We start from the raw sequence: 17,579 nt of genomic DNA, 5'->3' as shown, positions 1-17,579 counted from the left end.
CTACTTAATTAAAATGCTATTAGGGCTCCAAAGGGAGCCACAATAGGTTGGGTTTTCTTTTTCAGATTGCTGTGTGTTTTGGAAGCAGAAGTTAAAAGTAATCAAAACTCTGGTGAAAGTTGATTGTGTCCCTTTTAAGATAAGCTATTACCAGCAGGACAGTGGGGTGGGAGGAGGTATTGTTTCATGATTTCTGTGTGTATATAAAGTCTGCTGCAGTTTCCACGGTAAACATCTGATGAAGTGAGCTGTAGCTCACGAAAGCTCATGCTCAAATAAATTGGTTAGTCTCTAAGGTGCCACAAGTACTCCTTTTCTTTTTGCGAATACAGACTAACACGGCTGTTCCTCTGAAACCTTTTAAGATAGAGTCTCTGAGCTGCTGATGGCTTTAAATCCAAAAGCAGGAAGTTTCTGTGAAAATGCAAATTACCTAAATGATAAAGGAAGGAAAGAACTAGCAGCACAAAGGAGCTGCAGATAAAGGACATACCTAGTCAGCAAACAAATTGTCTAAATAAAAGGCATGGGATAACAAGATAATTTTAATAAATTTAATGATAATAAGTATCCCTGTAACAACGTATAGTGTGTATGATTTTTGGAAAAATCCTTTAAGGTCGTATGGTAATGATGCTTCTCAGTTATTACCTGTAAATAAAACTTAAAGCTTAACACAGCAGGAAAAACATTATAAACTTGGTCTGCTGTATAAGAAGGAAAACTCAGGGATTTAATGACTAAACAGTGGGATAATTTCCCCATAAACCTTAAAAGATAAAAGCCTTTGAAACCTGGCCTGCCTATAGAACAAAAACAGGAAAATATGGGGGCAATTTCTCTGTTTTGCCTGCAATCAGCAAGGGTATTTGTAAAAGAAATATTTTAAGCAATAATCTGCCACCCCAAAAGGGGTAGAAACATGTTCTTTTTGTCTTTCAGAAAATCAGGAAAAGCTGCCAGCTGAAAAGCAACCCAATACCATGAATCTACTGTCACAATAGAAATTGTGTTCTGTGTTCTATGTTTTGTCTTGTGTTTTGTGTTGTTGCTAGCACTGTTGTGTGTTTAAAAAAAAAATACTGAAGACCTGCAGGAACTTAAAAATAAATTAAGCTTTCTGTCCCAGCTACAGGACAGCCTGATACAAAAACAAGTACATGCCAATGTAGACTTGGTCCAAATTGGTCTGGGTAACCTAAAAGGCCAATGGAATCTTTAGTAATGGCTTAATACTACCACATGGCTTATCCATAAGAAAAAAAATATATTAGAAATAGGAAACTACACAGCCATAGCTATGGGATGCACTGAAATGCAGATACTTGCACTAGCTACTTTGGAACACAAAATGTTCTGGGTCATATTGGGAAATATTAAGGGTTTGGTGCATTTGTTAAAACAAAGAAAGAGATCATTGTTTGACACTTATCAATATGAATGGATGCAATATGTTTCCAGTATTGTAAACCAGACTTGTTAATGGGAGAAATTGTTGTCAAAATTGCACACTGACAGTTCCTGGAGGCAAAGGTATTGAAGGTTAACCCACTCCCCATATTACACATGGGATCCTTCTGGCTACCCTGGACCTTGAGCCAGTGGGCTGGGGAGGGAAGGAAGCTATTGGACACTAGAGGTTGTACCGAATGGACTCCTCAAAAGTGGGTGTGCCTCACCTTGCCTGTTGCCCCAGAACCTTGTAGTAAAGATACATCACTAGGATCATGTATGTGGCATGAATTGGAATCACAAACTCAAATTGCCTCACAGTACTTTCTCTTGAATAGGCTACATAGAAAGTGACACTGACGATTATAAATCTTAGTGTCAAAAGGGGGATTATGTTGGATCATATTAAAGAAGTTCTGTATTAAAATCACAAATGAGTTTGATTCCCCAGAGTTTAAATTCCAGGGTATTACTAATTAAGAGGTCTCTTGGTTTTTGGTACTGTTTCTCTCCCTCTATGTGTGAAACTTGCAAGCTGCTAACTGTGTTAGTACATTCTAAGACAGAGTCTGTTCTCAAAGCAATTCACAAGAGAGAGAGACTCAAAGCAATACTCTAACAACAGAAACAGCACCCAGAGACTCCCCACCCTTTTGTTATATTAACAATTGTGATTAAAATAGAGATAGAGGATGTATGTGGATGGATGCTTGGTGTGGATAATAACTGAATGATCAGGGAGGTGCCAGCCTAAGAATCCAGTGTCCATCGGCTGAAGAAGGCGTCAAGTGGAAATAACCAGAGGACACCCCCCCACCCCGGGAGGGCAGACTGGAATCCACCCAACAGCCTCAAGGATGGGAGAACCAAAGAACAAGATAACATCTTGGAGCCATCAGGAATGTGCTATCTGCTGATTGATTCAGCAACAGCATGATGAAGCAATTCCCATAGACTGGCATAGGAAGAAATTCCTATAAAAATAGACTCTAAAAAGTGAGAACTTTGGGGTCTGATTCTGCAAACCAACTTCCAGGAGCATCAGATGAGCATCTGACAAGGCCCTGCTCCCTCCTCATGTCCAGGCCACCTGGCCAGTGGCTTGGCATGAGCAACTCTAAGGCTGGTAACTATGATAACAACCTTGCAGAACCTGTGTGTGTATGTTTGTATGAATGAATGTGAGAATAAATTTGAGATTGAATGGAATGTTATAACTATAACTAACTGCTTACTATGATTCTTTCTGTATTCACAATAAATGTGGTATTTTGCCTTTTTCCCTTTAATAAGATCCTGCTGGTTTTTATTTTATTGGTACAACACAAAGGCCAGCAACGGACAATTGTTGCTATTTGCCCCTGCAAGGAGGCAGAGGGCTGTAGAATGCTTCACCCACAGGACCGGAGCCTTAGACTCTGCCGTGTACCCTAGCCAGGAGGCTGGGGCTACCAGCTGACATGTCCATTCCTCCTTTTTGGAGACCTGAACTGGTATCTGGGTGATTGTCCGCCAGCCATTCTACCTGGCAGCTGCACGTACCAACTCCCTGATGCCACCAAGAGGTGACACCCTGACCCTGAAAGGGAGGACAGTTGCAGGGAGTTATTAGTTTTCCAGTGGTATATTACATGCCACCTTCTGGGTCTATATCATGACCACTATGTGTTGGGTGTAGTGTGTGTGTGTGTGTGTGTGTGTGTGAGGCCTGACGCGTTGCTGACAGTAATGAACCACCTCTGTGTCACACCTAGTTTCATCCATTTAACTGTACTTGCCTTTCAGGGTGTATGTCCCAAATCTCGGTGATCCCCTACTAAGGGGAGTGCTGTGAGGAGAAATCCATCAGGCCAGCTAAGAACCTAGGGAGAAACTCAGCAAACATCAAGTGGAAATTTCTCTCTGTTTAAGCAAACTGGCCATGTGGGAAGCAGCAATTGAAATCAAATCCGGGTGGTGAATGGACAGGGTACAATGATGGCTTTCTGTGGTCTACAGTCTCCCAGCAGCAGGTAAGTGCAGGAGGGGTATAGGGTTGGCAGAGATCTCATCCTAAGGTAGTGGATGACACAAAAGGCAGCATTTCAGGCACAAAGGAGTTGGTATTGATTGAAGCTGGTGAGCTGTGTGAGAATTTCCACTTGGCATTTCAGTATGTGAGGGTAAATTTTGGAGTTGGTTGAAAATTTTTCAACCAAACAGGTTTCCATTTTTGAAGAAGAAAAAAAAATGAAAAATTCTCAAAACCAGAAAGTATTGTTTTAACATTGAAACAAAGTGAGAAATTTCCATCAGTGTCAGAAGTGTTTTATTTTTACTTTCTTCTTTTGATTCATTTTCTTTAGACTTTATGTTAAAATATTCAACAGAACATATATATGGTATGTTACAAATAGAACATGTAGAATTATAACCAATAGTAAAGTGAATTTTACTATTATATAAAAATTTCAATGAAACACTTGTCATTGTTGAAATAACGCAGTTTTGTCTTCTTGAAACAAAATGACTCAATGCGTTTGAATCTTTTGTTTCTCAGGAAAACTTCCAAAATTCAGCTTTTAGATTCAGAATGAAACATTTGCAATGTCAGAACCTTCCTCAAAAGGGGGATTCCGGATCCCAACTAGCTCTAGTTAATTTCCCTTGGAAAGCTCCATCCAGACAGGGCATTCCTGGACTTGCACTTTAGCTGGTGCTGGTCACACTACAGGAGGTACAGACCTGTTGGCCCATCTAGCCTAGTATCCTATCTCTGATACTGGCTGCACTCGCTGCTTCCCAGGAAGCTGCAAGGAACTCTGCATTTAGGGGATAACCTGCCCTCAGGGACAGTGGCCTCCTGACCCCCATTAGTTAGAGGTGAGTTTATGCTCTGAAGCAGATTGGGCTCAATAGATGATTCTGTAATATTACGGCTGCTAATGCACGTATTATCATGGGCCCCGATGTTGGCTGGGGTGCCTAGGCATTACCCAAATACTAATAATGCACACACCATAATATGGGCCCTGATCTCTGTCTGAGCCCAACTAATGTACACACCCCAGCTGGGCACTGAGCTTCTTTTTGGTCCTACATGCTACTGTGCTACTAACTAGTAGCTAAACGCCCATGCTTGTACACGTGGCATTTTTTCCTTAGGGTTCTCCTTCCTTTAGCCTCTCTGTGGCTGGTGAGGGTAGCTTTCTTTTGTGGCATTGTGTGTGTGACCAAAGCTTAGAGTCGCATGGAAAGCGTAGGGGACAATTTCCTGGCGCAAGTGCTAGAGGAGCCAACTAGGGGGGGCGCTTTTCTTGACCTGCTGCTCACAAACCAGGTAGAATTAGTGGGGGAAGCAAAAGTGGATGGGAATCTGGGAGGCAGTGACCATGAGTTGGTTGAGTTCAGGATCCTAACGCAGGGAAGAAAGGTAAGCAGCAGGATACGGACCCTGGGCTTCAGGAAAGCAGACTTCGACTCCCTCAGGGAATGGATGGCCAGGATCCCCTGGGGGACTAACTTGAAGGGGAAAGGAGTCCAGGAGAGCTGGCTGTATTTCAAGGAATCCCTGTTGAGGTTACAGGGACAAACCATCCCAATGAGTCGAAAGAATAGTAAATATGGCAGGCGACCAGCTTGGCTTAATGGTGAAATCCTAGCGGATCTTAAACATAAAAAAGAAGCTTACAAGAAGTGGAAGGTTGGACATATGACCAGGGAAGAGTATAAAAATATTGCTCGGGCATGTAGGAATGATATCAGGAGGGCCAAATCGCACCTGGAGCTGCAGCTAGCCAGAGATGTCAAGAGTAACAAGAAGGGTTTCTTCAGGTATGTTGGCAACAAGAAGAAAGCCAAGGAATGTGTGGGCCCCTTACTGAATGAGGGAGGCAACCTAGTGACAGAGGATGTGGAAAAAGCTAATGTACTCAATGCTTTTTTTGCCTCTGTCTTCACTAACAAGGTCAGCTCCCAGACTGCTGCGCTGGGCATCACAAAATGGGGAAGAGATGGCCAGCCCTCTGTGGAGATAGAGGTGCTTAGGGACTATTTAGAAAAGCTGGACGTGCACAAGTCCATGGGGCCGGACGAGTTGCATCCGAGAGTGCTGAAGGAATTGGCGGCTGTGATTGCAGAGCCATTGGCCATTATCTTTGAAAACTCGTGGCGAACAGGGGAAGTCCCGGATGACTGGAAAAAGGCTAATGTAGTGCCAATCTTTAAAAAAGGGAAGAAGGAAGATCCTGGGAACTACAGGCCAGTCAGCCTCACCTCAGTCCCTGGAAAAATCATGGAGCAGGTCCTCAAAGAATCAATCCTGAAGCACTTGCATGAGAGGAAAGTGATCAGGAACAGCCAGCATGGATTCACCAAGGGAAGGTCATGCCTGACTAATCTAATTGCCTTTTATGATGAGATTACTGGTTCTGTGGATGAAGGGAAAGCAGTGGATGTATTGTTTCTTGACTTTAGCAAAGCTTTTGACACGGTCTCCCACAGTATTCTTGTCAGCAAGTTAAGGAAGTATTGGCTGGATGAATGCACTATAAGGTGGGTAGAAAGCTGGCTAGAGTGTCGGGCTCAACGGGTAGCGATCAATGGCTCCATGTCTAGTTGGCAGCCGGTATCAAGTGGAGTGCCCCAAGGGTCGGTCCTGGGGCCGGTTTTGTTCAATATCGTCATAAATGATCTGGAGGATGGTGTGGATTGCACTCTCAGCAAATTTGCGGATGATACTAAACTGGGAGGAGTGGTAGATACGCTGGAGGGGAGGGATAGGATACAGAAGGACCTAGACAAATTGGAGGATTGGGCCAAAAGAAATCTGATGAGGTTCAATAAGGATAAGTGCAGGGTCCTGCACTTAGGACGGAAGAACCCAATGCACAGCTACAGACTAGGGACCGAATGGCTAGGCAGCAGTTCTGCAGAAAAGGACCTAGGGGTGACAGTGGACGAGAAGCTGGATATGAGTCAGCAGTGTGCCCTTGTTGCCAAGAAGGCCAATGGCATTTTGGGATGTATAAGTAGGGGCATAGTGAGCAGATCGAGGGACGTGATCAGTCCCCTCTATTCGACATTGGTGAGGCCTCATCTGGAGTACTGTGTCCAGTTTTGGGCCCCACACTTCAAGAAGGATGTGGATAAATTGGAGAGAGTCCAGCGAAGGGCAACAAAAATGATTAGGGGACTGGAACACATGAGTTATGAGGAGAGGCTGAGGGAGCTGGGATTGTTTAGCCTGCAGAAGAGAAGAGTGAGGGGGGATTTGATAGCTGCTTTCAACTACCTGAAAGGGGGTTCCAAAGAGGATGGCTCTAGACTGTTCTCAATGGTAGCAGATGACAGAACGAGGAGTAATGGTCTCAAGTTGCAGTGGGGGAGGTTTAGATTGGATATTAGGAAAAACTTTTTCACTAAGAGGGTGGTGAAACACTGGAATGCGTTACCTAGGGAGATGGTAGAATCTCCTTCCTTAGAGGTTTTTAAGGTCAGGCTTGACAAAGCCCTGGCTGGGATGATTTAACTGGGAATTGGTCCTGCTTCGAGCAGGGGGTTGGACTAGATGACCTTCTGGGGTCCCTTCCAACCCTGATATTCTATGATTCTATGATTCTATGGGAAACAGTGCTGCCATATACCAGTAAGTATGGGCATTGTGCCCAATTCTGTAGGGCTTGGAATCTGATTATTTCAGTACCCGTGGGAGGCTTTCCCCAGTATTCCTGTCTACTATTCACTGAACATTGCAGCAGCAAACATGTTAACGCAGCACAAAGTGCCATGTATTTGTGAACAGGAAATAGAGAACAGCAGCAGTAAAGCCACGGAGGGAAGTAGTATTTTTGGGACCCTGGGTTTCTATCCATTGTGGTGTAGTGAGGCACAGCCCTGTTGTGCCCATCTTCTCTGATCAGCTGTCATACTTCAACTGCCTCAGAACCTTTGGGCTCCAGCATCCCATCCGGTTCTCCCATGGCCCAGGGGTGATTGAACCTGGTGATATGCTAAGCGAAAAACACTCTCTGCCATGCTTGGCGCTGCTTCGCTGTGTGCTGACTCAATGGCAGTCCTGGAAGGCTTGTCTTGGTGTGTCAGTGGTGAGTGAAGCATGTGTGCTGGGGCTGTGTGCGTGGGGTTGCGGTGGGGGTAGTTTTGAAGAATTGTGGTAGCTGAATCAAGTAATCCAGCGTCTGTACAGTCTCACGCATACAACCAATGAAAATTGTTAATGCAGCATAGCTATAGAGTAAGGATGGTGATCTCAGAAGTAACTCGACCAATGGTCTAGGACTCCTGCCATGGCACAGATAAGTGCCTTACTATAGCTGTGCATCACAAGGGGGCACTCATTAAAAAATGGCTGGTACCACATGGCAAAGCCCATCATGACTCAACCTGGTGCCCTGCTGAACAAAAAGAGCCCTCAAGCATGCTTGTAGCTGTTTCCATTGCTTCACACTCATTCTATAGCCATCATAGTCTTCAGAGAGTCGGGGGAGGTTTTGCCTTCCTCTGCAGTCTAGGGCATGTATCAAAGGCAGGTTTAAGCTAGTGTAAAGGGTGGAGTCTCTGTCCCTTAAAATCTTTAAATCATGATTTGAGAACTTCAATGACTCAGCCAGAGGTTATGGGTCTATCACAGGAGTATGTGGGGGAGGTTCTGTGGCCTGCACTGTGCCTGAAGTCAGACTAGATAATCACTGTGGTCCCTTCTGGGCTTCCTGTGAGAGTGACATTCCTGGACTCTGATTATATGGCTAATGTGTACACCATAATGGGGTGCCTGGCTCATAATATACCAATCTAATAAGTGAGCCTCCGCCTCAAAAACTGAACCCCCTCCTACAAGAGAATAAACCCAGTTTAATTTAAGGTTCACACCTGTGCAGACACAAACCCCAAACCAATAGACTCTCATGCAGAAACACAGTGTCTATTACATAGAACAGACATTTACAAAAATGTCAGAAGTTCACCCTTGTCTCATTAAACATGGCGCCCAGTTAGCAAAGAATCCAGGAAAATAACAGTTCTTTTTCAGTCCAAACAATTGCCCAGACAGCAGCTTGGTAATGGCTCCTTAGGGTAAAATTTACCCTGTACTTAAGGCTAGGGAAAAAGCCTGGACACCATAATGCAACAGAGCTGCACTGAGGGCTAAATGGATAGGGCCTAGCACTAGCCCCTCTGAGTTGCACCTTTTAGGGAATCCCAGCGGATTGGCACCCCCAGTTCTGTGGTAGGGGAGAAACCAGGCTGGCTAGAGCAAGGTCAGGTGTTGGCTGGAGGTTGGGAGTGTGAATTTTACGAGTCTCCTTACATGGCACCAGTTTGTTTTGGCTTTAGTGTTAGACAGCATCAGACAGGGTCTTCTGCTCCCCATTCTGTGCTGGGTTCTGTCTGTGCTTGATCCCATTCTGGGATAGCTCAGGGATTGGTCAGGAATTCCCCCTCTAACCATGACCTGCAGAAGATGGTTTGATTGTTGTGGAGAGATCGGCTGCCTGGAAGGAAGCAAAGCTGCATCCACTCACCAGCCCACCTCCCAGATTACGTTTGGTGCTGTCCTTTCAAGCATCGGCTTCTGGCTGAGGTCAAAGATAGAACTACATGGGCTGTGGGCCTGAGCCAGGGCAGCAGGGAGGGAGAGATACTGGACTGGATGGGTCCATGGGTCTGATTCAGTGCAGCAGCTCTTCTCTCACAGTTTAACAGCCCTCCTTAGCTTATGACTCCCAAAGGGTAGCCAGGGTCACTGTATCCCCTGGTTCAGCTCCTCAGCCAGCCAGTGCAGAATGGGAGTCTGTGTTGGCAAGGAGGGAGTCAGCATGTCTGGGCAGGTGGATTCATGGTTCTTGAGCATTTGAGTCCAGTACTTCAGCTCCTCCTTCAGGGTCTCAATCTCCTTCTTCAGGGCTGTGTTATCCTGCTCCAGCTGCTCATGTTGCTGGGGTGAAGGGAGCAAAGAAAGAAGGGTTTAGACTAAAATTCAGGCAACACTGGAGAATGGGTCTCTAGGAGGCCAGGTTCAGTGGAGTCTAATGGGTTAGAAGGGGAGAGGGGTGCTGGGAGTCAGGACTCCTGGGTTCTGTTCTCAGTTCTCATTCTTACTACTTGATTATTAGTAAGGTTAATATTTTGTCACCATTATTTTTAGTACAAGTCAGGGACAGGTCACGGTCAATAAACAAAAATTCACAGAAACCTGTGACCTGTCCCTGACTTTTATCAAAATAATTGTGACAAAATAGGGCTGATGGGGGGAGGACTGAAGCCCGAGCGGGGTGGGGAAGAGCCTGAGCCCTGCTGTGGAAGGGGGGAGGGGTCCAGCATGCACTGCTGCTGTGGCTTGGAGCGCTGGGGGCCACCCGTGGCAGCTGGGAGCTCCGGGGACCCCCCACCACAGCTGAAAGCTCTGGGACTGATGACTTGGAGCTCTGGGTCCCCATGCCAGCTGGGAGCTCCAGGGCCCCTGCTGGCTGACAGCTCCAGCCTGTCCCCTCAGGGCTGAAGTGGAAAATGTCACAGAGGTCTCTAAAAGTCATGGAATCCATGATGTAAGCTTCTCCTTAATTATTAGGAAGATCAGCTCTATTAATTATTTCTAGCCAATTCTGTGCAGAACACCAGTGATCCCTAGTGGTTGATGTGGGGGCAGTCACAGAATAGCAAACAGCAACAGTAGGTACGCAGCTGACTCCAAACAGCAGGGCACAGGCTCTGATGGTGCTTTCACATCAATGCCCATACAGCAGGACATGGGTGCTGGGTGAATAGGCTGGTCACTGGCTCTCATGAGCCAAATTCTGCTCCTAGTTACCCCCATATCTGCTTTTACAGGGTCATGCAGAGGGACAGAATTGGGCCCTAAAAACTGTAGATAATCCATGGCCAGTAACATAATCCTGCTGGTGCAAGGATAGACGCCTGATTTCCCCCACCCTCCGCCTGCTATTGGCTGTGCTGGATCTAGGACTCCTGGCTGAACAGTTCCGGTTCTATCCAGCAGGGGACGCTGCTGTGCCTGCACATGCATCACACTATGCGCCCTGTGGCTGCGTGAGCATTGCCCTCAGCGCTGCCATCCCTCCCCGGGCCTTTAACTCCACAGCCTTCCCCTCGCATGGATGGGGCTTGAGGATTTCTAGGCACCTTGATTGTAATGAAGGTGAGGTGTGGGGGTTGATGAGGGGCCAAAAAGGCCCTGGGGTAAAGAATAATAAGGAAAATTTTCCAGTGCTGTTCTGTACATCAACGGTGCGGCCTCCTCTGGAATACTGGATAGCAGAGGAAGGTGGGCGCAGTGGTCAGAGTCAATTCCCTGCTCTGCCACAGATTTCCTCTATGGCCTTAGGCAAGTCCCTTAGTCTCTATGTGGCTGACTTTCCCCTTCTATACAATGAGGATAATAGCACTGCCCTGCCTCATTGGGGTGTGGAGAATAAAAATGCATTAAGGCCAGTGAAATGCTCAGTGACTAGGGTAATGGGGTGCAGACAGGTACCTGAGCTAGGTTCTGTGTGCACTGCTGGTCACCCCATCTCCAAAAGGACATTGCAGAATGAGCAGGGGGGTTAGAGGCCTGAAAACACTCTCTGAAAAGACTGGGATGGGTTTCAAGGAGACAAAGGAGAGGGAACATGATCAAAGTCTCTAAAATACTGACTAGTCTAGAGAAGGGAGATGAGAGCTTCTGTTCTCTGTGTCTCGTACCATAAGAACAAGGGGCTGTTCGATTAAATTGAAAGAGGGAAATTCACAACCAATCAAAGGAGAAGCTCACTTATACAACATGGCATTTGACTGTGGAACTCTCTGCCACAGCAAGTCACTGGGGCCAAGAGGTTAGGAAGACTCTGAAAAAGGAGTGTGGAAACGGATATGGAGAACAGGAATAGCTGCTTTTATGGGAACCTTACACCTTTCTCTGATGCATCTGTTGCTGGGCACTGTCAGAGACAGGCTACTGGGCCAGCCTGGCACATCCTATGTTCCTGCTCTGTGCAAGGTCTCTTGTCTCTCACTGGCTCCCAGCAGAGTCCAGACCACTGAGTGCTTTTGCTATCACTTTCCCTCTGACAGCTCAGCTGGACATAGCCTTGTGTCCTTGCTAGACACGGTGTCTCCTTAACCAATTGCATGCAAAAGGAATGGTTTGGAAAACCCCCTGGGTACCTTGCTACCGGGATGTAATAGAGAATGGAGGGCTAGAAATTCTGCAGCTCACAAATGCGATGGAACAGACTAGTAAGAGACGGTGAGAGTCTAATGGGTATGCATGGTCTGGGAGTCAGGACACCTGGGTTCATAGATTTTAAGGCCACAAGGGACCATCATGATTGATTCTAGTCTGACCTCCTGCATAGCACAAACCAGAGAAGCTCATTCCTAGCTTGATCCCAGCTCTGCCACTGACCTGCTGGGTGAGCCTCGGTAAGTCCCTTCCCCGCTTTATGCCTCTTTCCCCTCCCACCCTTTGTCTATCTAAACTGTCAGCTCTTCAGGGCATACAGTGATGTAAGGACTAACACGCAGGACGGGAGCCAGGACTCCTGGATTCTAGCCCCAGCTCTGGGAGAGGAGGGGGAGGTTTCATGGGCTAGAGCAGGGAGAGGGCTCAGAATCATTTCCATGAAGGTGGCAGCGGAGCCCAGGAGGAATGAGTCCCAGTGTTCCCCCGGCCCTAGCCACTAAAGCTTATTCCTCTCCAAGAGCAGAGAACAGAACCCACGAGTCCTGACTCCCAGTCTCCTGCTGTGATCATGGGCCTGCACTGACTTCACACAAACGCACCAGATCCCACACCAGCAAACTGTGAGGGGCCCAGGGGCCACACTTAATGCGTGTGGCTATTTTTGGTTCACAAAACCCCAACTTTCTGGTGCTGCAGGAAACCATCTTGCAGAGCCCCAGCTCCTCATCCTGCCTCCCACCCTTGGCTCTGGACAGCCGGGACGGCACCTCACCCCATCATCCCATGCTTGGGTCTTAAAGAGCTAGCGATTGCTCCAGGGCCAGAGAGTGAGATCCTCCCTCCTCCTAGGCTGTGGTTCCAGCATGTCTTACTAAGGAATCCCACCTCAGGGCCTTGCCACTTGTGCTGACAGAGAATCCCTGCTCACCGGTAGAAGTATAGGCCTTAGGACACATAGTTATACAGTTCTGATCACCTCCACCAGAGGGCAGTAGTCCTCGCACCTATGACTTCCCTGACTCCCACCATCAGTTCTTGTTAAGTTGCTAATGGGGGAGCCTTCCCTTTGGGGGGTCCTGCACCAGCGCCCTTATATTTCATCCTGTCTTGTCACTGTTAGCCCCCTTCACTGACCTGATGGAGCTCGTCCGCTTTCTCTGTGTGCTTCTGTCGGCTCCTCTGGGCAGCTGCCCGATTCTTTTGACGTCTTTTCAGCTTCTTTTCTTCCAAAGAATTCTGGGAGACAAATCAACCAGTGAGGCATGAGATGAGTTGGCTGGGCCTCAGCTGAGGGAGCTCCCCAGAACAGAGGGCACTAGCTGATCCCCAACCCACCCTCTTAGCAGTGAGGCCGAGGGCTGAATGGGCCACTGGGGCTGACCCCCTTCTCCCCTCCTAGAAGTTGGGTGAAGTGAAGCCAACCATGGGGAAGAGCAAGGGGAGAAGGGAGGATACCTGCCCTGCTGCTACCCACACTGTACCTGCACTGGGGATAGAAACAGGGTGCTGTGGGATCCACTGGGTTGGAACAGGAGACTGTGTCAGGGCTCCTGGGTTCTAGTCTTGGTTCAGGGAGGGGAGTAGAGTCTAGTGGTTAGAGCTGGGGAGGGCACTCAGGACTTTAGAGGTGTCTCTTCTCTTCTCTTTATCATCCCAAGTGAACCCAAGCCAACAACAAAGCACCAGAGTTCTGGGGCAATAGAACACATAGGACACATAGGAAAATTGGCACTGGCTACTTTGAACACACACCAGTCATGGCTCAATGGTGAATCTGCTCAGGGCTGACCCTGTCCCGCCATGCCTCATGGCAGCCATGGGCACACTCCTTCATGCATACAAGGGCTGTGGCTTTTGAAAGCCCCCAGGGGATTTAGGAGCACAGGCCCAGTGACCGTCTGTGGGTTGGGGCTCCTAGGTGACCTAGGCACTGTGGCGAGTCCCACCCAGGCTGGCAGTCAATCTCCCTATTGTGATCCCAACTACCTGAGGGGAACCTGGAGTCAATGCTGGGCATGAATTGGTTATTCCAGGGTGACAGACAGCTACAGCTGACCCTCTGCCTGTCTCCCCACATCTTTCTCACTTTTTACACACACACAATCTGGCTCAGACACAGTCTTTGTCATATACACAGTCACACAATCTCCCTTTCACACAGGCAGACACATACACACACATTCAGATACAAAAATATCTGTCAAATGTTCAGACACACAATCTCTCTCTCTGTGACACACAAAAACACTACACTCCTACCCATACAGTTGTCTCTGTCACACAAACACTTTCTCACACACTCTCTTGCACAGTTCTCTCTCTCACACACACACACACACTGTCAAACACACATACTATTTTCTGTCACACACACAGGTCTCTGTCTCACACTGTTCTCTCTCTCACACACACTGACACACATACAGGTCTCTCTCAGAGACACACACACAGATCTCTGTCTCATACACACACACAGTCACACAACACACAGTTCTCTGTCTATCACACTCACTGTCACACATACTCACGTACACATACAGGTCTCTGTCACACACACAAGCACAGTTCTTTCTGTCACACATTTTCTCACACACATGCTCTTGCACACATGCACAGTCCCCTCTCTCACACACTGGCAAACACACACATTTCACACACACAGTTTTCTGCCACACACACACACAGGTCTCTGTCTCACACAGATCTTTCTTGACAGGTGTCAGAGTAGCAGCCATGTTAGCCTTTATTCGCAAAAAGAAAAGGAGTACTTGTGGCACCTTAGAGACTAACAAATTTATTTGAGCATAAGCTTTCGTGAGCTACATCCGATGAAGTGAGCTGTAGCTCACAAAAGCTTATGCTCAAATAAGTTTGTCAGTCTCTAAGGTGCCACAAGTACTCCTTTTCTTTTTACAGATCTTTCTGTCTCTCTTACACACACAGTCACACAGTTCTGTGTCTCACATACACATTGTCACACATGCACAGTTCTGGCACACTCACACAGTTCTCTCTGTCACACACTCACACAATCTCTCTCACACAGCTCTCTCTGTACTTACCACTCCAGACATTAGTATATTCCCACCCTGCAAGTTCTCAGAGAGGCAGCTAGTGCTGCTCTGGGACACAGGGTTAGTCCCAAACCGCTCCATGCTGTGGACATGCATGGGGTTAGCTCTTGAGGTGACAGACCACCAAGGAAAAGTGTGTCCTCAGGCAGAGGGGTGCTTAGGACCTTGGGATCATCCCGAGAGCCCCTGTGCTTCGCTGGCCTGGCCAAGCTCTCCCTCACAGGCTGCCAGCCATCTCCTAAGAGTCCAGTGCATTCGAGACGCCAGCCTTTATATTCGTGACGCCAGCCTCAGTTTCGATTTATCCTAAACCAGACCTTTGCTCAGAAAAGTCTGGCTCAGCTGGAAGACACGTGTTTGGAATTTCCTGCTTTGTGGGCAAGCCCAAGAGCTTCCTCCTATCTGGAGGCAGTCTGGAGACAGAACATGCAGCGTCCCCTGGCCAGTTCCCTAAGTCCTTTCACTTTTCTGCAGGCAGTTGGTTCCTCATTCCTGCCTACGGGAACCAGATAGTAAGTATGAAAAATTGGAACGGGGCATAGGGGTGGGAGGTAATAGGCACCTATATAAGACAAAGCCCAGAATATCGGGACTGTCCCTATAAAATTGGGACATCTGGTCACCCTATTCCTGCCCATGATTGCCCCTGTCCCCAGGTCTGTTCAGAGCTTCCTCACCACCCTGCTGGCCTGGCAGCCAGTCCCAGGTCTCAAGGCCACACTAGGGGAGAAGACAAGTCCTCAAGCTTTAAATATCCTCCTGGGGCAAATCCTCAGATAGTGCAAATCTGCAGATCCTTCCAAGCTAAAGGAGGGAAGGCTCATGCGGGATTTGCACCAGCGAGGATCTGTCCCATGGCGGATACTTTCCCTTCAAGATATATTGTTACTATTTAGCAGTAAAAAGTGACAGTGAGGTCTAGTTGCTTAAACACAGGTCTGGGAGGCAGGATGCCTGGGTTCCTTTGCTGGTTCTAGTGTATGTAGTAGGGGGAGGGGCAGTTTAGCGGTTAGAACAATGGGCATAGGCAGCGGGTATAATAGGCCAGGGGAGGCTAAGCCTCCCCTGGCGCAGCTGCCGCCGCCCCACCACTGGACACCTGGGCCATGGTGGACCCGCCTCTGCTCTGCAGCAAGGGCTGGGCAGGGGGGGCCTTGCAGGGGAGGGGAGTGGAGGCGAGGATGGATGCTGTGCGGGGTGGGGGGGACTCGTGTGGGGGAGGAGAGGAGGGATGTGGAGAGTGCGAGCAGCAGGGACCTCAGGGGAAGAGGGTGTGTGGAGGAGAGGAGGGACGCAGGGAGCGGCGGGTGGTAGGGGCCTCATGGAGGAGGAATGTGGTGAGTGGTGGCAGGAGGGGACGAGCAGGAAGGGGGAGATGGTGGGGCAGAGCTGGGGTGGAGGGTGGGCATGGTCATGGGTAGAAGAGGCGGGGCAAGGAGCTAGCTTCCCCGAGGGGAAGCTTCACCCACCGCCCATGGCAGTGGGGACTGGGAATCAGAATTCCCTGGCAACCCTAGACAGCGGCCAGCTGTCCACAAAGGAGTCTAAGGACTCAGCGGATGCTGCCCAGAGGAACTCTGCCCAGAGATGTGAGGCAACAAGAGAACGGAAATAGGTCCTCTGCAATATCTTTGGGGACCATTTTGTGTTAAGTCTATGATTGGTTTATGTATGAGTGCGCTCTACTCCTTGGGGGTGGGTTACAGCCCCTACAGGGACTACAGACAGTTGGGGGTGATTAAGGTGAATCACTGAGGGCAGGTCTACACTTAAAACACTGCAGCTACACTGCTGTAACGCTCCAGTGAAGATGTTACTTAGGCTGAGAAGAGGGATTCTACCATCAGTGTAGGAAATCCACCTCCCCGAGAGGCAGTAGCTATGTTGATGGGAGAATTCTCCTGTTGACTTAGTGCTATCTACACCAGAGGTTAGGTCGGTTGAACTGCTTCGCTCAGGGATGTGAATTTTTCACACCCGGGAGTGACATAGTTATACTGACCTGATTTCCAGGTGTAGACCTGGCCTAAAGATAAACAACTCGAGTGAGGTATGACCCCTGGAGGGGTTTGCATATACTGGCTCAAGCTGGGCTTTCCAGAGACTGGGAGACAAAGGAAAAGGCTTTTGGTATAAAAGGATGACCTTGAACTGACACTAGGCCTTCTTTCTGATCCAGCGATTGGCCAGGACCTTATATCCAAGGGCCCTCAACCCCGGAGGAGGGGCTAGAAAGACTTTGGGTTACTAGGGCCCTGTGAGACTGATAGGTGATTCCTGGTGCATTCAGCATGTGTTTAAATTTGTTTATTGCTTGTATATGTTTTCTCTGTAACGCTTTTACCTTAAGAATAAATGTGCCCAGTGGTGAGCTGGAGCCGGTTCGCACCAGTTTGCTAGAACCTGTTGTTAAATTATAAGCCCTTTTAGAACCGGTTGTTCCGCAAGGGACAACCGGTTCTAAAAGGGCTTCTAAATTTAACCGGCCAAAAGTGGCACCTTAGGCGCCAACTCCACGGGTGCTCCAGCCCTGGAGCACCCAAGGGGAAAATTTGGTGGGTACAGAGCATCCACCGGCAGCTCCCCACCCCACCCCAGGCCCCAGCTCACCTCACCTCCGCTCCGCCTCCTCCCCGCTCTACTTCTCCACTCCCCCTCCCCCGGCTTCCCGCGAATCAGCTGTTCGTGCGGGAAGCAGACCCAGGGAGGTGGAGGTGAGCTCTGGTGTGGGGGGGGTGGGGGGCGTGGGGGGCGTGAGGAGGGCCACCCACGCCGCAGCAGATAACCCGGGGGGGGGGGCACAGGGGAACCGCTCCCTGCCCCAGCTCACCTCCGCCACCCTCGGCCTGAATGGGAAGCTGCGGCCTGCTTCT

At 48.6% G+C, this 17,579-nt stretch overlaps 1 protein-coding gene across 1 annotated transcript; it reads right to left on the bottom strand.

The window, feature by feature from the left end:
* Positions 1–8,301: 8,301 nt before the first annotated feature.
* On the bottom strand, positions 8,302–14,914 carry BATF2 (basic leucine zipper ATF-like transcription factor 2). Its single transcript, XM_073354848.1, has 3 exons — positions 14,695–14,914; positions 12,767–12,868; positions 8,302–9,385 (listed from the first exon to the last, which is right to left on the bottom strand). Exons 1-3 carry the CDS (start codon positions 14,800–14,802, stop codon positions 9,191–9,193), a joined length of 405 nt encoding a protein of 134 aa, XP_073210949.1. The 5' UTR covers positions 14,803–14,914; the 3' UTR covers positions 8,302–9,190.
* Between the last annotated feature and the right edge of the window lie 2,665 nt (positions 14,915–17,579).

The sequence above is a fragment of the Lepidochelys kempii genome, chromosome 7 (assembly GCF_965140285.1).
Source record: "Lepidochelys kempii isolate rLepKem1 chromosome 7, rLepKem1.hap1, whole genome shotgun sequence".
Lineage (NCBI taxonomy): Eukaryota > Metazoa > Chordata > Testudines > Cheloniidae > Lepidochelys > Lepidochelys kempii.
This window is presented reverse-complemented; position numbering and strand designations above follow the sequence as displayed.

Excerpts from the sequence above, each read along its gene's own strand:
- BATF2 (XM_073354848.1), bottom strand. The coding sequence starts at position 14,802 with ATGCATGTCCACAGCATGGAGCGGTTTGGGACTAACCCTGTGTCCCAG. Across the intron at positions 12,869-14,694 it reads ATATACTAATGTCTGGAGTG|AATTCTTTGGAAGAAAAGAA; the intron begins GTAAGTACAGAG and ends TTTGTCTCCCAG. Across the intron at positions 9,386-12,766 it reads AAGCGGACGAGCTCCATCAG|CAACATGAGCAGCTGGAGCA; the intron begins GTCAGTGAAGGG and ends CCTTCACCCCAG.